The sequence below is a fragment of the Camelus bactrianus genome, chromosome 5 (genome assembly GCF_048773025.1).
Source record: "Camelus bactrianus isolate YW-2024 breed Bactrian camel chromosome 5, ASM4877302v1, whole genome shotgun sequence".
In the NCBI taxonomy this organism is placed as follows: Eukaryota; Metazoa; Chordata; class Mammalia; order Artiodactyla; family Camelidae; genus Camelus; species Camelus bactrianus.
In genome coordinates this window covers 56,484,885-56,510,688 of record NC_133543.1, presented here as the reverse complement: position 1 = coordinate 56,510,688, position 25,804 = coordinate 56,484,885, and the positions used below count along the sequence as shown (strand labels likewise).

Sequence of the window (25,804 nt, the reverse complement as noted above, 5' to 3'; positions counted from 1 at the left end):
TGAGAAGTGGTTCCGAGGCAGAAAAGCATACATTTCCTTGGGGAAAAGATGACCAGATCACACCAACTGGGGTGAAGTTTTTGTGTCAGGCAATGATATGAAATTGATGTGGGTGGATATAGAAGTTGAGGGACTTGAGTCTCAGGCTAATGACATTTGAGTTTCTCCCACTGGCACCAGGAGCTACCAGGAATTTAAAACTGGAACAACATGATGAAGACAGGGCTTTAAAATGGATTGGCCAGGAAGGAAACTGGGGGCAAGGAGGCCAGGAAGGCATCCATGGCATTGCTGAATGAGGGATGATAAAGCCTGACCCCCCTGGAGAAGGAAAACAGGCAGGAGACATTTTAAAGGAAAAACAGGCAGAATGTGGTGACAGAAAACAGGGGTGAGTTGGTTACCCATATCTCTTGTCTTCAGCAGAACAGAGCATTTACTTTGGAATCTTAAAAGAAAAGAGACTCAGAATTACATCTTTATTCTGAAATGGTGAAATAGGGAATTAAGAACAAGGAGATTGAGACTCTGAATGTGAAGTGCTGACACCCATTTGAAAAGTTTCTTATCAGACCCTAATTTATCTGTTCAAGGGAAGTGGTAACTTTGAGGGTGGGAGGTATCACCATTGTTTGTTGTTAGCTTTTTTGTTCATCAGGTCAAGACCAATGAGAAACATTACCTACTTCACACATACAACACACACATACACACACACACACACACACACACACACACACACACACACACACACACATACATACACAACTCTAAAGCTAGATAAACTTTCCAAGGCCTCAGATATTACTTCAATAAGAGCCTCTTGATGCTAATCTTACAGAGCTACATCGTTGTTAAATCAACTTTTCAGTAATAATCAGCAGAGTAAAGGATACAGAAGAATACTAAGGTAATAACAGAATGTAATGATCATGAGAACAACCCTCTTTGTTTTATAGGAAAAACTGAGACCGGGGAAGTTATTTTCCCTTTTAATCAGAAAACAGAACTAGTGCTAAAATCCAGGTCTCCTCCCTTAAGAACAGCATTCTTATTTTCACAGTCCTGTACCTCAGCCTCAGGGATTCCATCCTTCCAGGTAATGCTTAGAAGTCGGTTGTGTAGCTGTGTCATCTCTAGCTCTGTATTTCTCTTCTGTTTGTATCATTGAGAAGGAGACACACCAGGAAAGGATCTCCAGGATGAGCCAGAGCTCCTCTTCCAAGGCAGAGAAATAATTCAGCCCGCCAGTAGCCCAGAAGAGCAGAGTGAGGTTGAGGTGCTTAGAGCGTAGAACAGAGCCCCAACCTGCCACGGTTCACATCATCAGCTCTTTGATGCACTTGAATAGGAGTAAACAGGAAGTCTGGCTCCAAGATGTTGGAGAAAAGTAATTTTTGCTGTCATCTTACAAGCAATGGCTGAGTAGTGGGAACAGAGCAACCATGTCAGGAAGGGACAGAAATGGATTTACCATGAACCCAAAGAAACTTAAGCTTACTAACTTGGGCCCTTCAGGTCCAGGAAGATGCCCTAGCAATTTTGTATTCATGACTTTGAGGTTTTGGAGTTTTTTTCTTAAAGAGTTTCCCTCAAATTGTAGTTTAGGCTGTACAAAACCTTTAAAATTGGGATGTGCTAAACAGTCTAGAACCCTCTAGAAATGCCTCAAAAATGTCACTGACTACCTTTATTAGATATTAAAAGTCAAATGAGCACTGTTTGGCCATCCTTGATATTCATTAAATGTATCACTTAGACTATTAGAAGTAGAAGTGATAGTGTTTAACTCTTTACAGTCTAATAGACCTTCTTTTCATACCAATACTTAGGATTTCTTTCCTCTTCTCTTGAATTCGAAGTTTCTACTGAAATTATATTTCTGTGTAAAAAGTGTAACTTCAGAAGCAGTTATACTATCTTGTATACTTGTTGCATGTTCATGCCCCAGAAATACGCTATGGAATTCAAAACCATGAAGACCTTGATTTTTACTTAGATGGAGATTTATCATTATTTGTGAGATATGTCCAGTATGGTTTCACTTTAAAACCACAAATAAAGTTTTAACAATGGGCATTTTTCTCATTGGGAGGTCTGTGGTCAAATTAAACATCTCTCTGAAACTGATTAGGTCCTGAGGCTTTCAAATTCAATATTCAGCAAATACAGAGCATTTGTTTGAACATAAGAAATAATGAAGAGCTTCAGAGTTAATGCAATTCCGAACCTGCTCCCCTTTTCTGATGACACGATAATCGGCTATAAACTCCTCTGGTCCCAGGTCTCACCATATTTAAGATTGAGGCAGAATAAATCACATACAATTAATCTTTGGAGGACCTAGGCAAGTTTGCTTTAGGTTTTACAACAAGAAGTTCTTTCTTTGCTAGTAGTTAACTAGTGAAATTTTTTTATGTTATTAAATGCTTTATTTCTTCTTTCTCACTCCCAACTATTCTCAATCCAGAAAAATAGACACATGGTCATTCTGTGAAGACAAAGAAACATTGAATAGTTAATTATATAACAGACAGAACTGTCTACTGTGTATTCATTCTTGTAATGAGTCACTGGAGGGTAAATTAGCATATTTGGTTCATAATCTTATAAAATAGAATTTTTTTTTTTTAGCAGTTTCACAGTTTGTGTAATAACCATCATACTTCATGGAAAATTTGACTCAGAATAACACAAAACTCTGAATAATGTGAAGGAGAATGTCCTACTAACATCCACATGGGCTAGGTATCTCCACTGATGAGATGTATTTAGTAATGTCTAAAATCCACTTTTCCTTTATAACCACAGTATCATCCTACTCCTAGGAATTGCATTTGCTTCCTTAGAACTGAACTCTCTTCCAAAGATAGGCCTAAAATGAAATAGGCAGAAGTCATTGAATTGTTTCTGTAGCATTTTCATTGCTGGAAGGGACCTCTAGAGGTCACCTAGTTCGTCCTGATCTCCAGCCTGGGCTCTCCCTACTACTGAATATAGCTGTATAGAGATCTGCATTAAGAAAGCTTTTAAAGATCCCTGGGGTTGGTCAAAAAATAGCTAATATTGGCCTGATTCATAGAACAGCATTATACGTATGTCAAAATAGCCACCTTCATCAGGGAAAACATCCATCAGGGCTAAGTGCTAGTAGTAGCTTCAAAAGGAAAAGCTTTATTTTCTCAGAGAAAAGGGTGGTAGATTAAGGAAATGACCAAGCATGTTGGTATTTTTTTGTTTAGGTGTACATTTGAATGCTTATCAAAAAGGAAACATTGTCTTGTCAAAGACCACTGCAGGGGAAGCCGGGAGGTAGCTGTAAGCATGCAGATTACCACTCCTTAACAAGTCTTTTCAAACAGTACAGAGCTCAGAGGGGGGCTGTTGTCTCAAACAAGATCTGATTAGCATCAAGTTAGTGAAGGGCAGAGGGTGAAACATAAGAATAATATTGAGAGACCTGCTTTCTAAGTTGTATCTTTTCCCCCTAATCAGCTGAGTTTGCTAAAGCTGATAATTTTATTTCTTCAAACCCACATAACTGGAGTGCAAAGGACAGGAATTTAAGTGTAATTTCAATCTTCTAAGAAAATAAATCACATTACTGTTTTATGGGAAAAGGAATCGTCCACAATTATTAGACGTCTGAATTTTGGGGTTTGAAGTACTACAGGAGAATCTAGAAATCCAGCTAGGAGAGCTGAGGCTCTCATCTGAATTATTTTGGGCTTTCAAGTCTTTCACTTGAATTATACAGAGAATTTTAAGGATATAGCTATAGTTATCTGTAAACTGAGAAAAATGACCTGCCCTGACAGTTGTCCCAAATAACCACTTGATTTGTGTATTAACATTGCACTTTTTCAAGTAATTCGTGTAAGGTTACATAAAAGCCTGTTCAACCGTGGTGGCCTTCAGGGTTGGGAACTGGGGGCTGGGTGGAGAGACAAAGTTTGAGGGTTTTTGCCACATGTCCTCTTGCCAACTTTCAAATTTTGTGCTTGTACTTCTTCCAAAGAATTCATTTGAAAATATTTCATTTTTAAAAACAAAAAGACCCCTCTGTGCTCTCTTATAAGGCTAGATGCTCAGTCTGGGTTACAGGAAGTGGAAAGCTCCGACTACTGGCCTCTCCCAGCCTCCTTTGTAATTCTTCACTTTGCAAATGGGAATTCAGACGTTGAGACTTTTTGATGTGCAGCTGCCTTCTTCAGAGAACACTAACCAACTAACACAGACTTCAAGTTGCCCTTCCTCTTCCTTTTGAGAGCAGGAGACAAAAGAACAAGGAATCTCTCTGCTATATCTCCTTGGCTTTACAACACTCCCACAGTGGACGCCTCAATTTCATGTGCCATCTATATATGCCATAAAGGTAGAGCACTGAAGGTAAGGAAATACTTCCATATTTGGGAAGATATTGGGCATAGTAGGGGTTTTTTTCCTCCCTTAAACTGTTCAGAAAATTGTCCCCAACTTGTTTGCATACACAACCTCTAAAAAGTACTGTTTTTACAGTTGTCAACCTAACAAATTCCCATAGCAGAATTGAGAAGTTCCAAATAGAAGAAACCTAATCATCTTTAAAGAAAGATAATCAAAATGAAAGGAGCATAAGGAAAAGGAATAGCAGATTCTGTCATTTTTATTACAAAAAAAAGTTCAAATCCTTTACATGCTATGACATTAAATGTCACATGTAAGTTCACTGCAAGCAAACTTTTAAAAAATATACATACTGTATATATTTACATTCAAGTTTAAGTAACTGGAGTCAAGGTGTGGTTCAGGATCTCTACCCACCCTGCAGATTTGTTAGCTACTAACTAAACAGTGATTGTATCTTCACTCAGGCACATGGAGAGGTAGAAACCGCTTTTTAAAGAGGAAAAAAAAAAAAAAAAACTGTAGTGCAAATATGAAGATCATCATTGAAGCAGCTTAGCTACATCCAGGAGGCCCTAACTCTAACAAGCTTTGGTCAACTCTAGAAGCTGAATACATATAGCCTTGTCTTTTAAATTAAAACCAGATAAAACTTTGGGTAGCTGCTCTTCTGAGCACATCAGGGGGTTGGCAGAGCTCAGTAAGGAATGCTCTACCACTCTGTACTCAAGAATTGTGAGAATTGCATATGACTAAGTTAGGCAACATAGCAGCAGGGCTGGGCTGGTGGCTCGGCACCTTTTCCCTGATAAGACACAAATAATAAACAAATGAGTGACTTTAGACTTCAAGTTATTATCTGTACACCCATGGTCTGGAACTCAGAAGCCAACTAAGACACTTCCTCTCCCAAATGAAACCTCAATTATTTCTGTCCATGCCCACCTCCATTCCAAACTGAGCTGGCAAGTCTAGGTAGAGGTGGGTAGCCTATGAATTCTGCAGGCCGCGGTTCCTCAGCCTCATGACTAAACCTCATGAAGGTTCTTGGGCCTGAGAAGGGCTTCCCGGGTTTTTGCCAGACTTCGTGGGGCTCGTTCCTGAGACGGTTAGTTGGAGGGAAACCACAGGCGTGGTGGAGGGCAGAAGCCCTTCTCGTTCCCTCTTCTTCTGTTTCATCCTGCGGTTCTGGAACCAGATTTTGACTTGGGTGTCATTCAGCTGCAGTGAGTTGGCTATCTCGATGCGTCGGGCCCGAGTTAAGTACTTATTGAAATGAAACTCCTTCTCCAGTTCTGTCAGTTGCTTGGTGCTGAAATTCGTGCGGATCGCGCTGGAGGAGCTGGCGGCACCATACTCGGCGAGTTTGCCTGCAACGTAAAGACAGGGCGTCAGCGGGGCGAGAGGACGCGATGGCAGGTCTCGGGGGATCTGATCCTTGGGGCTACATGAGAATCAGTCACCGCGCAGCCCTCCTGGGTCTCTGAACACAGTTGTGCTGGGAGAAAAGCTCCACGGAGGGCTTCTTCATGCAGTTTTCTTTACACCTGGCACTCGGAGCACGCCCAAGTGATTCGCCTACTTTAGTAATGCCCGGACCGCGTTCTCCCCATAAAACCCAAACTGCGGTCCAGAGAAACAGCTTTGGCGAGCTCCCGGCGCAATTCCGCCGGGCAAACTCCGTCCCCACCCCTAGTTGGGTCCGTCGGTCCAGGGCCCAAGTACTTACTTTTCTTCGGGGCGTTCCTTTTCACTTTCATCCACTCGAACGTGCTGAAGGCGGCCGGGAGGCCGGAGGCCGGGGACGCGGACTTGGGGTAGGCGCCAGGAGCGGGGGAAGCAGTCTGGAAGGCCCCGGAGTGGCCGTCGGCAGGCTCTTTGAGACACGCCGGGAAGGGGCCGGGCTCGCTGAAGGCCGCGAAATCCACCTGACCGCTGAGGAGGAAGGAGCCGCCGCCCGAGAAGACGGCCGAGGTGGCGTAGTGGACGTGTGCCCCGCCGTCGTCGGCAGGCCGCCCGAGCGCGCACGGGAAGTCGTAAGCGGGCCCGGGCCCCAGGAGGCCGTAGTCCGCGGCCCCCGCCGCGGCAGCTGCGGCGTCCGGCTCGTAGGCCCCCTCCAGGGGGCACGGCGCGAACGCGGGCGCGGCCGGGGACGGTGCGGGAGGCTGCGCAGGGGCGCCCGGGGGCGAAGGCGCCGCTCGGGCCGCAGCTAGGGGCAGGCAGCTGACGAAGGCGCCGTCGCCGCGGCCCAGGGGGAAGGCGGGCTGCAGGGCCACGGGCCGGGCGTCGGCGCGGCAGAACTTGGGCGCGAAGCTGAGCACGTCGCCACCGCCCCCGCCATCGCCGCAAGACACGTAGTCCAGGTAGGAGCTCATGACTCCGGCCCACCCACCTGAGCGCGTTGGCCGGGCCCGGGTGCGGGGCTGGCAGGACCGCCGCGGTCTGCGCCGCTCTGCCTTTCCTCTCTACACGAGCTGCCCTCGCCGAGCCATGGCAAGCGAGCCGAGGGTAAATAGTGGCCTAATATAGCGGCGGGGCTGGCCACGTGGCGCCGGCCGGCCAATGGGCGCTGTCCCCGCACGGCTCGGGTCCCGGCTGGCGCGCGGCTCCACGCGCCTGCCCCGCCGCCAACTTTGCCAAACCGGCGGGAGGTCACTGCCCAACGACCCCAGGCCCGGAGGAGAGGCGCCCCGCCCGGGGCTGCCTGGGGAAGGGCGGGGCGAGAGCGCGGGTCGCTTACTCCCCGGACAGGTATTGAACCAGGTAGGGGCAGAGAGGCAGGACTAGCCGCTCGGGTGAGGACAAGAGGATGTAGGGGATGTTCTTCTGCATCGTGGGTGGCTAGTGGGTGGTGGGCGCCGCGATGGGGAAAGGGTTAAAAGGAAGCGTGGAGCTCGGCCCTTGGGGACCGCTCCTAGCCTTCTCCGGAGAAGGTAAATTTATTTCTCTTCCCTTTTTCTTGAGCCTTATGCTTTTTCAGTTTTCGTAGCACTGGTGTTATCCCTCTTCTAAACTGGAGTAGATGTTAAATTTCCCCTCTCTTTTTCCCCTCCCTCAGACTCTTGGGACTAAATTTTATGCTGTAGGAGCTGTGTACCTGGGGCGGCACAAAATCTTCACTTTTAGACTAGATTTTCACTTTACTTCACAGCATTCTCTCCAGCTTCTTCCACTCCTTCCATTTGTGGCGGCATAAGGGCGAGTGTTGGAGTGCCAGGTTTTGATTTGGACAGAAGATAGTTTCTGCCTTGTGGGAAGTTAAGCAGATTTCCCCCTCTGTCTACACTGTCAAAATAAAGAATCTGCCCTTGAGGTGGAACCCTCTCTGTGCTCCTCCCTGGGAGGCTGGCACACGCACCGGTGCTGTGCACGCTTTCTTCGAGGCGCTTGGCTCTAGGGCGCAAAGGCTTCCCAGGGACCGGTCAGATCTCAGAGGTTTGGACGGGCTTGTACCTCTAAGCAATTAAAGCTTCTGCTCCATTAGATAAGTGCTGCGTCGTCTCTTGCGAGTGAAATCTGAGGGCTCACAATGTTAATGGGCTCACGTCTTTCCCTTGATAATATGGTTTTGTTTACTGAGTATAGAGAGACGGGAAATAAAAGTGCTATTGGCACAGGAAATGAAGAGTAGAAGGATTATTACAAAGGCAAGCTTTACATTGACAAACTTTTCAGCTTCCTTGAACATTTTTTTTTTAATGTTTCCCTCTTTGGGGCTGTAGGAAAAATAACAAATTAAATGTTATTTACACACAGTAGTAATGAAAGAGGTTGGTTTCCTAAAACTGTGTGAATAAAGAGTCTACTCTTGGCTTAATCAAGTGCCCTTGAGAACTTGATCTATTACAGCCTCTGAATTATGGTGACCAAGGTTTTATTATTCTTTTACTGATCCACTTGTCATGAAAGAACGATTGAGCCCTTGCCTAAAATTCCACTCTGAGGAAGTCTGGAAAATAAGCCATCACAGACCAGGGAGCCAGTTCCTTACAGGGATATGAACTTGTGAATAAATAAACACACACCAAAAGTGTTACCACTGGTGAGGCTGAAACTGAGCCAGGAGGGTAAAGGGTAGACACCTAGGAGTGAGCACAAAGCTAAGGGTCTGGGGTTCCTGCACTGCTGAAGTTCTTGGATTTAATTGGGAAATAAAAATCTTGTGCTGAAATAGCCCTTCAAACTTGGTGTTGCTACTTCAGTTATCTCCTATAGCCCAAACACATGACAAAGGTCCTAAATAATTTTTAAAAAGAGAAAAGTAAAGGCTCTTCTCTAGCACCTTGGTTGGGAAATGACAGAGCTCTTCAGAGCTAGCTGAGGCTTCAAATATAGATGCATTTCTTCACTGTCCTCCTTCTGCATCCTTAATGCAAAAGAATCAGCAGATCAGATGCTGCTGAGTTCACAATGCCCCCTTATCCCACCAGCTGGCTAGACTTTAATGGCCAGTTTTTACCAGTATAACGTCTCAGATCTCACACTCCTGGCTCAAAACAGTAAGACCCACTCTCAAAAGGTACACATCTGATCTCAGCTTCGAGGTCCAGAGGCCCTAGGGGGTCAAGAAGGAAGAGTGGCCTTGTAAACTTCTCTGGAGAAAGACATCCAGCTGACTGCAACCCAGGATGTAGGACAGAAAACCCAGCCTGACTGGCGAATCTGACCAAGACCTATCAGATTAAGGGCCTTTTCTCTAAGGTTTCAAGAAAAACAGGCAGCCTTGGTGACTTGGCAGTGTTCATTGCAACAAGGACCAGGTTTTTGCTGCTAAGCATTTGGAGCAAATGTTGGATCCTTCCTGTTCCAGTTAAGTATTGACTTTGATGCACCCATAAGCTGTCCACACTATTTCCCTGAAGCAAAATTTTAGAGATTGAGCTTTTGCTAAGAGAAGAAAATGTCCTGAAAGAGAATGAGATTTTTAAAAACTGTGTTATTTTCAGGCTGTGGGTTAAGAGTGGGTGGGTGGGATGTTCAATATTTGTTCAGACCCAGTAACAGTTCCCCAATAATTGCATACAGAAAACTACATTCTGTTCACCCTTCTCTCTACTCCTTTGAATCTCCCAGCCTTTGGCATACTCTACACCTTGGGGCTCAGAGTTGCCATCTCCACTCCTGCCTGCTTCTTGACTTGCTCAGGTTGAAGTCAAGACACTGGTCGTCTCAGGCTGAGATTCAAAAAACATTTGCCAAGGACCTAGTTTGTAAGACCTTTTTGTTACATGAGGGTTAGGTGTGGAAAATATATTCTCAAACCAAAGGAATAAGGGAATCATTTCTGGCACAGATCTTAGCAATTCAATAAACATACTCTAGGAAAATCTGAATCTATAATTTTCTAAGGAGATATTGGAAGATATTGGGAGAAGTATATGTATAAAGATATATGATATTTTGAGTGACTTTAAAGTTTGTCTCCTGGAAATTCACAGAATATGGGAGAAATGTCTTACTGATTTTATTGCTTATTCAAGTCATGGATTCCCGAGGGTCACTTGCCCCGCTGGGTCCTAGTGCTGTGAGTTCTCAGCAGGAGGTGACGGCAGAGGGATCTGATTGCCAGGTTGTGTTTGATGTAGGAATGCTTTGAAATCGCTCCCATCCTGCTCACCACAGCAGCCACCCCTACCCAACCCCCATGACTACCTTTCTCTCCCGTTTGAACAACAAGCTTCTTTTCTGCAGACAGAAGTGATGGAGGGTGGCGGTCTGGTCTTCTGTATGTTTACAGTTGTTCCTGAGAAGCCTCTTACAACCCCTCTCCACAAGTCCCATTGTGTTATCCCTTGGAGACGCTTGAGTACATGTAAACTCTTGGCTCCACAGCCCCAAAGGATAGAAAGGCTCTTGCTCACTGGGGTAAAAAGGGGAGATCTTTTCTCTCAAGCAAGATTTGCCATTCTCTGCAGCATCCTTCTATCCCAAGACAGAGGTAGGGATAGAAGGGATCCTAAGGACAGGAATTCTAAATCTATGGATGTCTGATAACCTGCCCTGCCCTGAGAAGAGTTTAGTGTGCTGGGCCTTTCCCTGAGAGCTTTGTGAATGAGAGGCTCGTGGGACCACCCCATGCCTGGCACATGGTAGGCATTCAATCAAGTTTGTTGGACAGAAATAAAAATGGGCAGATCAGTGTGTCTTCACTATGACTAATGTTGGCTAAAGGATGTCCTTAGATTACTGGCTCCCAGCACCACTTTATGTGGGTAGGGATCAGCAGAGAAGCTTATTTAAATGTGCAGTGTGCAGATTCCTCAGGCTGCCTACCCCCCTCACCCCATGGCCCTCTCTACTCCACTGCCCAGAGATTCTAGTCCAAAAGGTCTGACTCCAGGGTCTTTCTTTTTAATAAGCCTGTTGGTAACTTCATGCTATTCTACTGTATGTACCTACCTAACCCCTAGAGCAGGGTTCTTTGGAACCACACTTTGAAAATTTTCTACTTTAAAAGCTGGGGTGGAGGACAGTGTGGGGAGAGAGGGGTGATTCTTGCCCAGCATGATGAGAGTGCATGGCTAGCTGAAGCAGGATTATGCCTGAAAAGTGTCCAGAAGCCTGTTGGGTGGTAGGGGCAGAGAGGTCAAGGTCAAGGTCAAACTTAAATCCAGTTGAGCTGAAGTTCCAGAAAATACCCGTAAGAAATAGTCAGGAGAAGTTTCCCAAGTTTTGCTGACAAAATAGTGCTTTGAGAATGCTGGCGTGGTAGGAAGTGAAGGAAAGGGATTTGTCTCTCCCAATCTCTTTAGAGAAAACTGAGTGGCTCTGAGGCAATTGGAAGAAGGAAGGAGTAGGAATGGGAGTCTCCGGAGAGAGGAGCCAACTCTCATTTCCTTCCATCTCTCCCAAACTGTCTGGAATGAGCATTTGAGCCCTAGGGATCCAGAGGGGGCCAACCATCCCTTGGCCTATCCCTGTTACTCTGGCCAACGACTGACCTTTCACAGCATAAGATGTCAATGCTAGAAGGCCCCTTAGAGATAAGCAACATCAAACCTCTCCTTTTAGCAGAGAAGCCACTTTACTTAGAAGTTAAAGGCAAAGCATCTTGCAAAAAAATGAGAGAACCAACTTGGGTCTCTTGAATTTCCACAGTCTGAAAAAAGGGCAGGGAGTCAGGCAGCCCCTCCTCTGCACTGTGGTGGCCTCCATACTGAGCAACAGCACACAGTGTCCAAGGAGGCACCTTGTTTCTGGCAGAGCACACAGCCAGCATGGCTGACTGGGAGGCCTGCAGCCATCCCTTTGCCATTTGTTTGCTAAACTTTTGCCCCAGACTTCTAAGGTCCCACCTGGAGCTGCTTCCACAAGAAAGGGCAGAGCTGAACCTGGGTTTCCACACCCTCTACCAAGCAAGGGTAAAAGATCCATTCATTTCCTGTTGAGCTTGCTCAGCATCAGGGCCCTGGGAGGACACAAGAGGTAGCCCTAGATTAATGTAGCTGGATAAGCAAGTACAAACAAGGACATGTGAACACACACAGGTACACGTATACTTGTACTCATCTCTTTTTTTTCTCCTTTATTTTTATAGCAGGTAAGAAATTTAAATTTACATGGTTTAAGATTCAAAGGGTACAAAAGGGTATGCAGTGGAAGTCTTTCTTCCTCCCAGCTCCCCAGCCACCTAGTTCCTCTTCACACGGAAACCAAGTTTTTAAGTTTCTTCACTCTTCTTATATATTTCCAGAAATACTTTATACTTATACAATTAGGTACATAGATAGATATAGATATATCTCCCCACATTTTTACACAAATGATAGCATATTACAACTCTTTTGCATCATGCTTTTCCCCCTATTATATCTTGGAGATCATTTCATGTAAATGCATACAGAACTTCCTGGTTTATTTTTATAACCTCATGCTATTCTACTGTATACACCTACCACAATTTTATTTAGCTAGTTCCTTATTAATGGGCATTTAGCTTATTTTTAGTCTTTTGTTATTACAAACATGTGTTCAAGTTTTTGCCTATTAGAAAAACTCATAGACATGAAGTTACTTAGTCTAATGTACTTGCCTTGGCAATTTTGATATATATTGTTAAATTGCTCTCCTTAGATAGAAGTGAATCAATTTATACTTCTACCAGCAACATATGAAAATTCCTGTTTCTTCACACCCTTGCCAAATCAGTTGAATATTAATTTTTTTAAATTTTTGCCAATCTGGTAAGTGAAAAATAAGTTTTTCCAAAAAGTGTCATTCTTCCTTATCTGATTTGATACTATCATAATTCTATTTTACAAATGCTAATACTAACACAGAAGAAAGATAAACAACTTACTATAGTCATGCCCAATGTAAACAGCCAAGGCCAGATGTTCAACACTCTTTCCTATACAACATTGTGCCACAAGGAAGCTTAAGGAGGTTCAAAGAGAATGGGTGGCTTCGAGCTTTCCCTGAAAGATACATGGTATAAAAAAGCACAGAAGCTTTCAGACATCTGCTAAGAGGCCCCCTCTTTAGTGGACTGATACCAAGACCACATTTCTGCATGTTTCTCTGGAGAGTACCCTCCCAAAGCGGAGGGGCTCTGATTAGCAATCTGCTCTGACTTAGTCCTAAGCATTAATTTAGATTCAATATCTGGGAAACAGTAGGGTGTTGTTTTCCATTTCCCTGAGACTTACTTCTCACTGGCCACCCAGGATCTAAGTATTGATCAGCATGGTGTGTGTAAAAGGATGTTCTCCCTAGGTTTTAGCTTTATATAGGTCACTCACTTGGACCTGATGAAGATAATACCTAATGCCTATGTGCACGCGCGCGTGCACGCGCACACACACACACACACACACAGCTCTAATGGCAAACTTATGAGGTAGATATCTTTATTGACTGTTTCATTGATGATGAAACTGAAGGCCAGAAAGATTAAGTGAATTTCTTAGAGTCACACAATATGTCAGTTAGCAAAGCAGAAAACAAAGTACATAGACCTAACCCAAACTCATTCATTTCTTCTGCAAAGTCTCTTCCTCCTCCTCTATTCATTGGGGTGGATTACCTGACTACCCTCTTAGGCCTCAAAATTGAGTCCTAGGGATTAACTTCCACAACTTTTGTTGTTGTTGTTAATCATTTTTGTAACTGAAGTATATTTAATTTACATTGTTGGGTTAGTTTCAAGTATACAGCATAGTGATTCAGTTATACATATATATATATTCTTTTTCAGATTCTTTTCCATTAGAGGTTATTGCAAGGTACTGAATATAGTTTTCTGTGCTATACAGTAGGTCCTTGTTGGTTCTGTATTTTATATATAATAGTGTGTATATGTTAATCCCAGACTCCTAATTTATCCCTCTCCTCCCCGCCTCACTGCTTTCCCCTTTGGTAACCATAAGTTTGTTTTCTATGTCTGTGAGTCTATTTCTGTTTTATAAATAAGTTCACTTGTATAATTTTTTAAGATTATACATATAAATGATGTCATAGGATATTTGTCTTTCTCTGACTTCACTTAATATGATAATCTCTAGATCTATCCATGTTGCTGCAAATGGCATTATTTCATTCTTTTTATGGGTGAGCAATATTCCATTGTATATATACACCACATATTCTTTATCCACTCATCTGTTGATGGACATTTGGGTTGTTTTCATGTTTTCGTTATTGTAAATAGTGCTGCTATGAACATTGGGGTGCATGAGTCCTTTCAAATTAGAGTTTTCTGCAGATATATGCCCAAGACTGGGATTGATAGACCATATGGTATCTGTATTTTTAGTTTTTTAAAGGAACTTTCATACTGTAGTCGCCGCACCAATTTACATTCCCACCAACAGTGTAGGAAGATTCCTTTTTCTCTACACCCTCTCCAGCATTTATAATTTGTAGACGTTTTAATGATGGCCATTCTGACTGCTGTGAGGTGATACTTCATTTTAGTATTGATTTGCATTTCTCTAAGAATTAGCGATATTGAACATCTTCTCATGTACCTGTTGGCCATCTGTATGTCTTCTTTGGAGAAATGTCTTATTAGGTCTTCTGCCCATTTTTTTGATTGGGTTGTTTGTTTATCTGCAACTTCCTTTTCACTCATCCAATTGATCACCAAGACCTGTAAATTCTTCAACACATTTAACTTCCTCCTAAATGTTTCTCTTCTTCATCTTCTTTAAATTAAATTCTCTCTAGGCTGGAATATGGCCACAGCTTCCTCCTTTGTTCTTCTTCCTTCCTATCTCTCCTTTCTTCAGTCAGACACACTGACCCCAAGAGTTAGCTTTCCAAATAAATAACCTCATGTCCCAGCTTAAAACCTTCAGTGGCTCTCCATTGTCCACACATTAAGGCCAGACTTCTCTCCATGGCCATTACACGGCCTCTCTGTCAGCCAGATGCCTCACTCCAAACTACTCTTCTTGTTCCAGGTCCAGATCTTGTTCTTCCTCCCTGCTTTTACATGTGCTGCTCTCTCCACCAGGTATGTCCCTCCTTCCTAGGCCTAAAAATCTCCTATACTTCAAGGACCTAAATTCACCTCCTCTGAAAAGCCTTTTTTGACACTACAATACCATGATTAGCTCCTTCTCTTTATTCCAGGAACATTTTGGCCACACCTCTGTGACAGCATGTGTCACACACTTTTAGGATTATTCTTCTTCTCTCCCAGGAGATCAAAGGGCATACACCATTAGTAACTCAATCCTGTATCCCAGAGCCCAGTACAGTGCACATAGTAGGTATTGGTGAAAGGACAGAGGACTCTGAACCAAGGACAGGAGGGCCAGTATTTTAATTGCTCAAGGAGTTCAGGACACTGTGCAAGGTTTAATGTTTCAGCTAATATCTATCTGAGGTAAAATGTTAGCGGAACATTTCTCCAAAGCAAGTTATTTCCACCCAAGAGGATAGTGAGAGACAAGAGGACTGAGGGGAGGAGGAGAAAGCTGGGACTTTCTGTCCTTCAGGGCTCTTTCCTGTGAGCTGAGGTAACACATTTAACTTCAGAAACTTCTTAGCTGATGTCACTCAGAAAAAAAGGTCAGAGAGAGGGTAGCCCAGAACTCTTATAATTTGCAAAGAAGACAACAGGTACCACTCAAGAGGGGGTATAAAAGTGCTCCCCCAGCCTCTCACTCAAGCTTTCCTGCTGTGAACAGCCCCCACAACACACACACACACCCGCCCCTCAGCTTGCAGTCTATCCCTTTACGGTGTTTCTAAAATGAACCCAAAAGAGCTCAAGTAAAAATACTCCAATCCTTCCCTGACATCAGAAAAGAGAGAAGAGGCATATCATTGTGGTTGGTGCTTGAAGTATATTTTTATTGTTTTAAATGGCATTCAAGTTTAGTTCCAAGTTCAACAGGACTCACCCTGCTTCCTCCCATATAAACACTCTTGCAGGTAAATAAGAGAACGAAACTAGTTCAGACTCTCCCCTGAATTCTGATCCCTAGGAGTATCTTTTATAAAAGTCTTAAAACAGTGTTCGCAAGAACCTTCAGACCCGTTGGGATTTTTCTTGTCCTGCCTTCAGAGATGGATTTGTCCCTTTCCGGGGGGCTGAGGGACAGCAGCATTTAAGGGTGTCACTGGGCCGAGCGGGAGGTGCGTGGGGGCGGGGCGGGGGAGGCAGAATCACTTGGTCGGGGAGGCGGGGGCGCCCCGCGCTGTCCGCGGGCGGGGCTGGCAGGCGGCAGCGCGGCCCGGGTGCGAGGAGGTGACCGGTCGGCACTTTCCTCGCGCGTCGCGCGGCAGTGTACGGGCGGCGGGTCGCGCCCTCTGGTAGCTCAGCCTGCGTGCCTGCGTCTCCTCCGCTTGCGGTTTCTGGTCGAATCCCAGCTGGCCCAGACTTGCTCCGAAGTAGAAGGAACCGCTGTCGAGCGAAAAGTGCACACCGGTGATTGATGAACTCTTAATAGGACTAACCTCTCCCGCCCCCCCCCCCAAGACACACACAGAGCCTACCTTCACCCCAGCCCCTCCCCGAGCTTCCCTGCGGGCTAGGGGGACGCGGCCGCCAGCCGGTTGGGTGATTAACTCACCGTTTGTCTTTCCGAAAGCGTTCCAGGTGGATCAGGAACACCCACCCCACCCACCCGCTGCAGCCCGCCTCTCCGCGCTGCGCCGCCTGCGCCTGCCGCGGGGAGAGCAGGCCGAGCGACCGCGTCACATGGTGGCGCGGCCCAAGCCGGCCTTTGTGCCGCCGACCGCCCGGGGAGACGACGTCTATTGTTCACCGCGAGGGAGGGAGGTGTTCAGACTCGGGGTCCACGCCAGCCCCCTCCCCCGATTGTCCCCCGTTTCGAGGACCGACGAGGGCCTCCTTTGTGTGTTTTTAGCCTGAGGCGGGGATGGCAGCATTGCGGCCCCAAGGGGTTAGCAGACGCGTGAAGGGGGCGGGGGGTTGGTCCCGGCTCTGACACTGCATCGAACTCAGCTCTACCGACTCAGTTTCCCCGCCCGGCCTAGTGCCCTTGCGGAGGAGGTGGAGAGAGGGATGCGGTATTCGTAGGGCAGCTCTCTGAACAAGAGTCATCAAAAGGCTTTCTCCCTGTCTCCTCAGAAGTCAGGGATGCACTTCTCCCCTCCTTCAAAAAAGCCCCAACAGGTCTTCTTGGCCTGGTTTTAGGTCCTCTTCCCCAGAAAAAACACTTCATCTGTACCAGGGTTCCTGGTACCTGATACCTGATTTAAATTAAGATCTTGGTCCCTTTCTATTGTTAAAATCCTACTTCCATGATTTTCTAGATATTATTATTCTATTAAAATGATCCAGACTACATATAGGAACCAGTCAATATATTTTGCCACAAGAGCTAGGACAAGAAGACTTAAGTAGTATCCTGCACCATGCTGATCTTTCGGGGATCCTTCACCTGCTTCTGCTACTGCAGATGAGTGGACTCCTGTTTACCCTGGCTCTTCCTACATGTGTGGAAACCTTTCTTCTGTGCTTCAGGCTGGACCTGGTCTGAGAGTGAGTGTTTGAATTGTCTTTGTACTTTCCCAACTTGTCAAGGTGGGTGTGCGACCTGAGGAAAGGGCTTAGGCTTGGGCTTTCGGCCAGGTATATGAATTCATTTGGCACCAAATTTGGGCCCCCAAAATAAGGGCATTTGTAGCTGGAGTAGAAGACAAGGGAACAATGATTTCATTCGCTGTGATAATCCTCTCCACCAATGCAGTAAGTGCATAGGATTCATCACTCAATCTTTTTTGTCTCCATCTAGACCTTCTGCAGGAGAGATCTAAGTTAGCCAGTCCTGAGAGGTGGTGAGGGTGTACTGGCCACTCAGTCTCAGCTCCCTATGCCCAAAGTGTCTAGGTATAGGTCTGCTCACCCACGCTGTTAGCTAAACCCTCTCTGGGAAGTTGCAGTTCCCTTAAGTGATCAGGCTATATATGGGCCTGTAGGGACTGGAACCTTCTTTCTTTTTTTCTTTCTTTTTTTATTTAATACAAACTTCTGTTCATCCTATTCTTTTCTTACAGTTTCTGAAAGGACCAAGTAATGCCAAGAATTGCCAGATAAAGAGGACCTTCCTAGATCTGTAACTGGGATAAACCAATTCTTGACTTCAATCGGAACCTTCAACTAATTCTCAGGATAAAGTCAAAACAGGCCTGTGACCATCCCTTGAATACTGATGGTGTAAACAAGCTTCTGGCTCCCCCAGGTCAAGCAGAGAAATACATTTTTATTAGAATGTGGGGTTTCTTTTTTGTTATTCAAACATACACCCACACACATCCTCTTCACCCTCCCTAATGAAAAACCTCAACAGATGGGGAGCCTAGACTCCCAAGCCTACTGGCTGAGAAAATCACTTCAGTCAAGCGTCAGTTGGCTGGTACAGAATGGGGGAGGGAGAAGGGTCGAGTAACTAGTATAGATAATCACTATCTTTTAATAATACTCCTTACAGATAGAAATTCAGAAAGTCCTCTTCAGCAAAGTTAGCAGCCTCTGGGGCCTGGGAAACCAATTTGGCTGATGTGTCTCTGATAGGGACTAGGCTTAGGGCTGCACCAAGGAGAAAGTACTCACTCTATATTCTCTCCCTCTCTCTCATTTGAAAGCCTGTACAAAGAAATGGTACAAATGGATGGTTAACTTAATGATTCCATCAGAGGCAGATTTTTCTCTGTCAGGTCCCTGGATGAGGCTGAGGTCTGAAAGCCAGGAGGCAGAATGTGTAATCGCCCTTTCTTACCACCTTTCCAGGGGCCGGGACTACTCTTCCTTACAGGGGCCTTTCCTCCACAACTTCCCCATCCCCCTGGTTTGCTCAATTGGGTCTCCTCACTCCACTCCTGGCTGGGTCCTAAGTTTCTCCTGGTAGCCAGGGCAAGCTCTTTCTCTGACTAAATCTTTCCCCACCCCCACCTCCTATTTTGCAGCTGGCCACTCCAGCCACCTTATCTCTACTCTGCTTTAATTCATGTTTGATTGTCTCAACCGAACAATCAGGGGCTCCCAAATGACTGCCACCGCCCCCCCGCCCCGCATCCATGGGCCTGAGCTTGAGGCCCTGACCCCTTCAGGCCTCAGGAGGATCCCCCAGAACGTCCCTGATCCCACCTCCCCCAAACCAGTCTCTACAGGGAAAAGGCAGAGCTGGCCACGGCCGGAGCCTAAAAACCATTTCCTCCCTTTGGGCAAACGAGGAAAACCTTCCAGAGCCCAAAGCCCGAAGCGAGGCCCGGCCCCTCCCCACCTGCCGGCGTCCGCCCCGCGCTGCCTTTGTGCAGCCTCCCAGCCGCGGGGCCGCGAACACAATGGCGCCGCCGCTCTCGAGAGGCCTGCTGCTCCGGGCACCCTCGACCCAGCGCCCGGCGGCGAGGGGCCAGCAGCTTCGAGGCTTTGGTGCGCTCCCCAGGAAGAAGTCTCGGGATGGGGTTGGGGAGGGGCGCAGTTTCCTTCGGCTGCCCACTGGCCCCTTTCCGATGCAAGTCCTCCCCGGGAGAAGGAGAGGCCTGAGCCCGGGGCGCCATTGCCCAGGCCGGGCTCCCCTCCCCCACTCTTCTTCCTCAGCTTTTCCGAGACCCGGGAGGGAGGAGGCGGGCGCCTCCGCCGATAGAGCAGCTATTGTGACCTTCCTTCGCAGAGCAGGAATCCAGTCGAGTGTATACCACGGGCGGTGGCGGGGGCGGGGAGGCGACTGTGTGCAAACCTCGGGGTGCAGAGGGGTGGCCTGGGGAAATAAATAAAGGTTTGCAGCCTTGGGCAGTTGGGCGCTTCAGAGAGTGGTTGTGTTTAGACTCCGGTGCTTCCTAACACTAATTGCGGGCTCAAAAGGAGCAGAATTTACGGCGAAGGCCAAGGAGGCTTGTTTATAATTTATGAAGTTTTAAATGTCTGTGCGCGGTCCCGGGCTCTCGCTCTGGCCGGCGGCCGCGTGGGAAGTGCCCTCCCCAGACTCGCCGCCGCCCCCACGCGCGCCGGGAGCGACGGAGTGTGCCCATCACATGACACGCCAATGGCAGGAACGTATCGGAACCATTCTTGGAAGCCTCGGTGAGAGAGGACCGCAGATTTGTCCCAAGCGAACTCCTACTCGACTATCGAGAGATGCCTCGGGCGGCTGCGGCTGCCTGGAGAGGGAGCCCCCAACCCTGCACTTCTTTGGAGCCTGAGTGTGAGGGAAAGCTAATGTCAGCCGGGCTAGACATCGTTTAAAATCTAATCCATGAAAGCCTAAGCCACAGATGACACTTGGGGCCTTGCAGACACCCGCAGACTCAGCAGATACTCCTGCGGTAACACACCGCGCTGGAAAACGCCTGGAGCCGTGATGCATTATGTATTTTTATTATTATTTATAGTAGGAAGAGGAGATGAGGGAAAACCGGGCTGAATCTAAACAGCCTGACAATTCATCTATTTAATATTTAGCCAGTTAAGAAAGGTGGTTGTAATCCCTGCAAGGCAGCAAGCTCTTTGATTTCCCTAATAGCTTAAAAAATAATTTCTCACAAAACAATTAGAAATTCTGCCTATGGATGCAAATTTCATAGAAAAACAATTTTAAGCCTTGAAGTGGGTAAAATATCCCCTCGGTTGAAGTCATTTATTCTGTTGATACACTTCTACAACATGTATACTTTAAACCTGCTCTGATAAAGTGAAATTTACCAAAAAGACAATACCCTCCCGCCCCCAATCTAACATGCCATTTTAAAAACAGCACAAAGGAACAAGGAAACTAAATATTATTTTTGATCCATCATTATTTAGCGAAACACAAACATCCAAATAAAAACGATTGTTCCACCATAAGATTAGAAGTTAAATTATTTCCACACAATAGGAATTTCACCTTGTGTCACTGGGGATGTAGTAGGAGTTGCATTATTTGTCAAACCAAATAAAGATGCGTGGGCCGACTTTACTGAAATACAAAAAAAAAAAAAATGAACCTTTTCTGAAGGCGTTTTCCAAGTGTTTCTTCCTAGAGAAGCGGATGTAAGTAGTCCACCCCAGCTAAAGCCACGGGAATATTTACAAAACGGTTATAAATCCTTGAAGATGTTTTTGCCCATTTTGTACAAAGAAACAGGAGTTAAACAGGTGTTTATACTTGTTTGTTCCATTAATGAAACTTTTATTACTTTACATCGTGGGGTACGTTTGTTTTCTTTAGAAATGAACCACCGACTTCTATAAAGGAAAAAATCTGACAGCATTTTCTAGAGAAAAAGCTTAAGTGTGTGGCTTCAAACGATCATTTCTTTTTCTGCACCTTAGCTTTTTCATAGCTCAGTTCTTCTTATGAGTTTTGTTGTGTCTTTTCTTTGATTGTCAATTTTCTTTCAGTTTTTTTTTCTAACTACTTAACGCAGAAAAGTGAGCTCTGCCCTCCCCAATGTAAATGCAACCTAAAAAAGTCGATTTGTGTCTAGAAAGAGAACGGTAGAAACAGCAAAGCAGGCAGCAGTGAAAAGCCCTACCCAAATCATCCCTCGCAGAACACTTTTAGGTTTGTATCCTCAGATATTTATCCCCTAATGTCAACAGCAGGAATATAATCAACTATCCCCAGAACCAATTTATGTACTAGATTCCAAATAAATGGAAAAAAATATTTCAAAGGGTCAGCCTATTGGGGGGCCTTCCACCGGGATTGTACGCAAGATAAAGGCAAGTGTGTGTGATTAACACAGATACACTTCTGACTGAGAAATTTTTTTTATTCTAAATGTTTGTTCAAATAGTACCAGACAATTTGAAATCAATAAACTGTGTCCAGTGGAGAGGGCTGCGGCTGTTCAGAAATGAGTAACGGGTGTCTTGCCACGCCACGGGGCCACCTGACTTACCCATGAAGAACAATTTGCGGTCTTAATCCTTTACATCAACTACAAACACCAGCCACGGTTACAACTGTTCAAAACTACTCTCTCAACTAGTTCAGACCAAGGGGACTAAAGAGGTGAAATGGGGCCCCCGGTGGCCTGGGAGCACGTTCCTAAACTCGGCTGGGAAATTCTACAAATATACACATAAATACATTAAGACGAGGATAAATAATCTGGGAAACGAAACGACTCGCTTCAAATAATAAATACAGATCGTTGAGTCCAATGCAATCTTGACGGGAAGAAGCTTATAAATTAAGGGCTCCGCAACTAAATTAGACGCGGGTCAGGCCCGGGCTCTCCGGGCTCTGGTCCCTCTGCAAGGAGCGCCGCACATGGATCTCAGACTTACCTTCGGGACACCATTACCAGATTAGAGTCCCTCGGTCCGCATGATACGGCACTGTCAGGCTTACAGAGGAGAATCCTTGCGGCTGATTTATGGCGAGTCACCCAAATGAGGGCGCGCCTGGAGAGGAGGCCCAGTTGCCTGCGCCTCGGCCGCTCTTGGCCCGAGACCCGAAGGAAGCGACCGGGCCAGAGCGAGGGAGGGGGAGTCACCGAGCTGCCGCGCCGGCCCCGCCCGCCACCCCCGCCACCCAAACAAACGAGGTAATTGTGCCGCGAGTTCGGGCTGTTGGCGGCCGCTACAGATGCGTCAGTTTGGGGGCCTCGGGCAGGCGTCCCTGAGACGAGTGGTGGGCCGAGAGATCTGTGTAGGTGGGATGAGGGTCACACGGTCCATGGTGGTGGTTGCCAGGAATCTGCGCGGCGCAACTGTAGTCCACGCTGGCCGAAGATGGGTGCGAGAGGTGGCCCAGGTTGAAGACCGGCCCAGACGCGGGCGCCATGGAGTCGACGAAGTTGCCGCCCACGTACACCGGGCTTCCCTGCAGGTTGGCGCTGGCGAAGCCGCCGCCGTTGCTCGCCATGGGGTGAGGCTCGAACTCGGGCGCCGCGTAGCGCTTCTGCTGTGGCAGGCAGCTGCTGAGCGGCGCCGTGTAGGCGGCCAGGCCGTACATGTTGGGCTGAGATTTGGCGAAGGCGGGAGGCGAGGGCGCGTCGTAGGCCAGCCCGGGCACGGGTGGCAGCTGGCCGGAGTAGGCCACGTGGCCAGCGGCGCCGCCGAGAGGCGGACTGCGCTCTGGGGACTGACCCGCCGGCGAGTGCAGGATGCCCTTGGCCTTCTGGTCCTTCTTGTACTTCATGCGCCGGTTCTGGAACCAGATCTTGATCTGGCGCTCGGTGAGGTTCAGCAGGTTGGCCATCTCCACGCGGCGTGGCCGGCACAAGTAGCGGTTGAAGTGGAATTCCTTCTCCAACTCCACCAGCTGGGCACTTGTGTACGCCGTGCGCACTCGCTTGGACGCTGGGCCCGGCGGGCTCTTGTCCTCGCAGCTCTCTCCTGGGCAGGGAGGGAGAGAGAGGGGACGCTGAGCCTAAGAGGTGGGGACACCCAGGGCCCAGAGAGGGGTGCTTCCCTGGCTCCCTCCTCTTCCTTCACCCCTCCCTCCCTTAATCCTAACTGGAGTGGAGGAGGGGCGTTGAGAGGTGAGATTCCCAGGGGGAACTCAACGGCTCCAGGCCTACCTATCAGTCGCACCTGAAACCCTCATCTGCCTTCTGAAGTTCAATTCACTCTGCCCGGCCCCTCCCCTTCAACCACGTCCATCATCCCATCCGGGGCTGTGGAGGAGTTTAGTGAGAGACTAGTAGCAGCTGGTAAGGCCTCCCCTTGTCAAAGAAGACTTCTTTGAATGCTCCTCCCAGCCTCTGCTGCTGGGGTTGGGGCTCAGGAGGCAGCCCCAGTCTGCCTTGCTCAGAGGCTGGCTCTTGAGCAAAGCACCCTAGGAAGCATGGAATGAGGGTAGAGATCTTGGCACCTCACTCCAGCCCAGCTGCACCTATGGACTCTGTACCCAAATGCAGGAAAGTTACAAACCATAAAAACACTGCCCCAGAGTTTTAGGGGATCCAAGGCCAGCCTGGGCATATTTTGAGTATTGCAGTGCTGGGAGCAGCAGTCTCAACACTGATTTCCACAGCCCCTGCCACCCACCTCTCACAGCTTGTCCACTCCCTCCCTAGGAAGACAAATGGATTTCTCCTGGGAGGGAGGGCCTGGGCCTGCAGCTGGGAAGGAGGGGCAGGAGGAGAAGGAGCTTACAGGCTTGAAGACACTTTCGTCTTGGTGCAGCAGCCCCAGAGGCCTGATAACAAGCTAGCTACAGCCTGGGCCTCAAGTTAGCTCTGGACCTGGGAGCCAGTTTATCTACCTGGAAATAAAAGTACATCAGAGAACACAAGGCCAGAAAAGTTCAGGAACCAAGCCAACTGAGCAGAGGGAGACAGCAGGCCTCAGAGCTCCTGGCCCTGCCTGTCTTCCTCTACACACCCTGAATGAACCTACAGAAGATCCTCTCAACTCCAGGGTCTCCCTTTCCAGGGAGAAAACCCCAAGGCTGCTCATGTTTGAGTACATCCTCTTCCCCTAGGATATACCCCTTCACATTAGGGACTTGCTGAGATGGGGAGAATTGGGCTGGGGTGGGCCAAGTAGAACTCCATGGTTATGCCCTGCAGGCCCTGGTTGGAGTCAAGTGTGCCATTTTGTAGTTTTGTGATCTTGGGCAAGTGACTTATTTCTAACAGTTTCCTTATCTGTAAAGTGGGGTGTTATCATACACCTCCCTCAAAGAGTTCTTTGGAAAATTAAATTAGTTAATGCTTGTAAAGCACTTAACATGGTTCTTAACATAGCACTCCACAGACTTTAGTTCTTGTTAATTTAAGGGAGTGTGGGATTCATGTGATATGGGCTACCTAACCACCTGAACCTGGGAATCATAATACCTATCTTCAAGGTCTAAAGAACTGTTGGCTGGAAGAGAGAGCTGAGTTCTGACCAGCAGCCCAGGAAAGCAGATATTAGGTCAGTATAAGGAAGAGCTGTCTATTAATAACTATGAGACGTCCAGTAATGGTGCCAGCCGCCTGGAATGGAAGTCAGCACTCTGTCACTGTAAGGATATGACCCCAATCAGAGACACTAAATAGAATATTTCTGCATGAGTTAGAGTTTAGACATATGGCCTCCAAAGTTGTACGTCCAGCCCTGAGTCTCTTGTTACCTAGGTGAGCTAGCTTCTTGGGGTCAGTCTGGGAGTGAGTCCCCTCAGAGAGCTACCTGCAGTGGCACAGTTGTTCTTCTGCTTGGAGTTCTGTCGAGACTCTTTCATCCAGGGAAAGATCTGCTTGCTGATAGTGGCTGAAGAGCTAGAAGCATTGGGCCCACCCTTGGCCTTCTTGGTGGGTACTCCACCTCCAGGATTGGTGGGTGAGGATGGGGGCAGGGTCGGAGGTGGAGGAGGGGGTTGTGGTGGCTGCTGCTCTGAGTTCAGCCCAGGAGGCTGGCTACCACCACTCCCACCCTGGCTGTTCCCAGTGCCAGGCCTCATGCAGCTGCCATTGAGTTCAGCCCCCTTGTGGGCTGGGGCTCGCAGAGGTGCAGAGCTCTGGATGGAGCAGGCAGAGCCTGGGTAATCAGTGTCCAGGGAGTTGGCAGCAGCAGGGGGTGGATAAGGCTGATGGGGGGCACCATAGCCATAAGTGTCAGCAGCTTTGCTGTAGCCATAGCCTCCAAAGAGTCCTGGGTTTTCATAGTAAGCAGCCTTCTGCATCGTGTACTCAGGAAGCTCCGGGGCCTGCTGACCCTGCTCAAATAACATTGACCACCACTGTCTCCTTCACCACCACTTCCACTGTCTGCCAAATCCTGAGAGAGATGGGGCAGCCCCAGGCTTCAGGTGACCTGCAAAGAAGAAAAGTGAGAGGCCTCAGAGGGACTGTCATTGGCAAGTCAATACAGAAGGACTAACCCAGGCTCTCTGCTTCCCACCCACTTCATAGTGGGAGGATTTGGGGATTTTATTTGAACCCTTGGAAAAGTCAGAAGGAATTTCTCATAAACATAAGAAAAGACTTCTCTTTAGCTCAACTCCATTCAAAGGAAGGGGCTTTTCTTTTTCTTTCTTTCTTTTTTTTTTTTTTTAACAGATACAACTTTCTTTCTCCAAGG

At 47.2% G+C, this 25,804-nt stretch overlaps 2 protein-coding genes across 3 annotated transcripts; both read right to left on the bottom strand.

Annotated features, from left to right (window-relative positions):
* Positions 1-4,608: 4,608 nt before the first annotated feature.
* Positions 4,609-7,156, bottom strand: HOXD1 (homeobox D1). The gene is made up of 2 exons (XM_010960736.3): positions 6,116-7,156; positions 4,609-5,756 (listed from the first exon to the last, which is right to left on the bottom strand). The coding sequence occupies exons 1-2, from the start codon at positions 6,759-6,761 to the stop codon at positions 5,422-5,424; spliced, it is 981 nt and encodes a 326-aa protein (XP_010959038.3). The 5' UTR covers positions 6,762-7,156; the 3' UTR covers positions 4,609-5,421.
* An 8,510-nt stretch (positions 7,157-15,666) lies between these two features.
* Positions 15,667-25,500, bottom strand: HOXD3 (homeobox D3). Of its 2 annotated transcripts, XM_074363924.1 has the most exons (4): positions 24,914-25,500; positions 22,079-23,131; positions 19,086-20,759; positions 15,667-16,240 (listed from the first exon to the last, which is right to left on the bottom strand). In XM_074363924.1, exons 1-2 carry the CDS (start codon positions 25,452-25,454, stop codon positions 22,374-22,376), a joined length of 1,299 nt encoding a protein of 432 aa, XP_074220025.1. In that variant the 5' UTR covers positions 25,455-25,500; the 3' UTR covers positions 15,667-16,240; positions 19,086-20,759; positions 22,079-22,373. The 2 variants fall into 2 exon arrangements, with proteins under 2 accessions (XP_074220025.1, XP_074220026.1); XM_074363925.1 differs by lacking the exon at positions 19,086-20,759.
* Between the last annotated feature and the right edge of the window lie 304 nt (positions 25,501-25,804).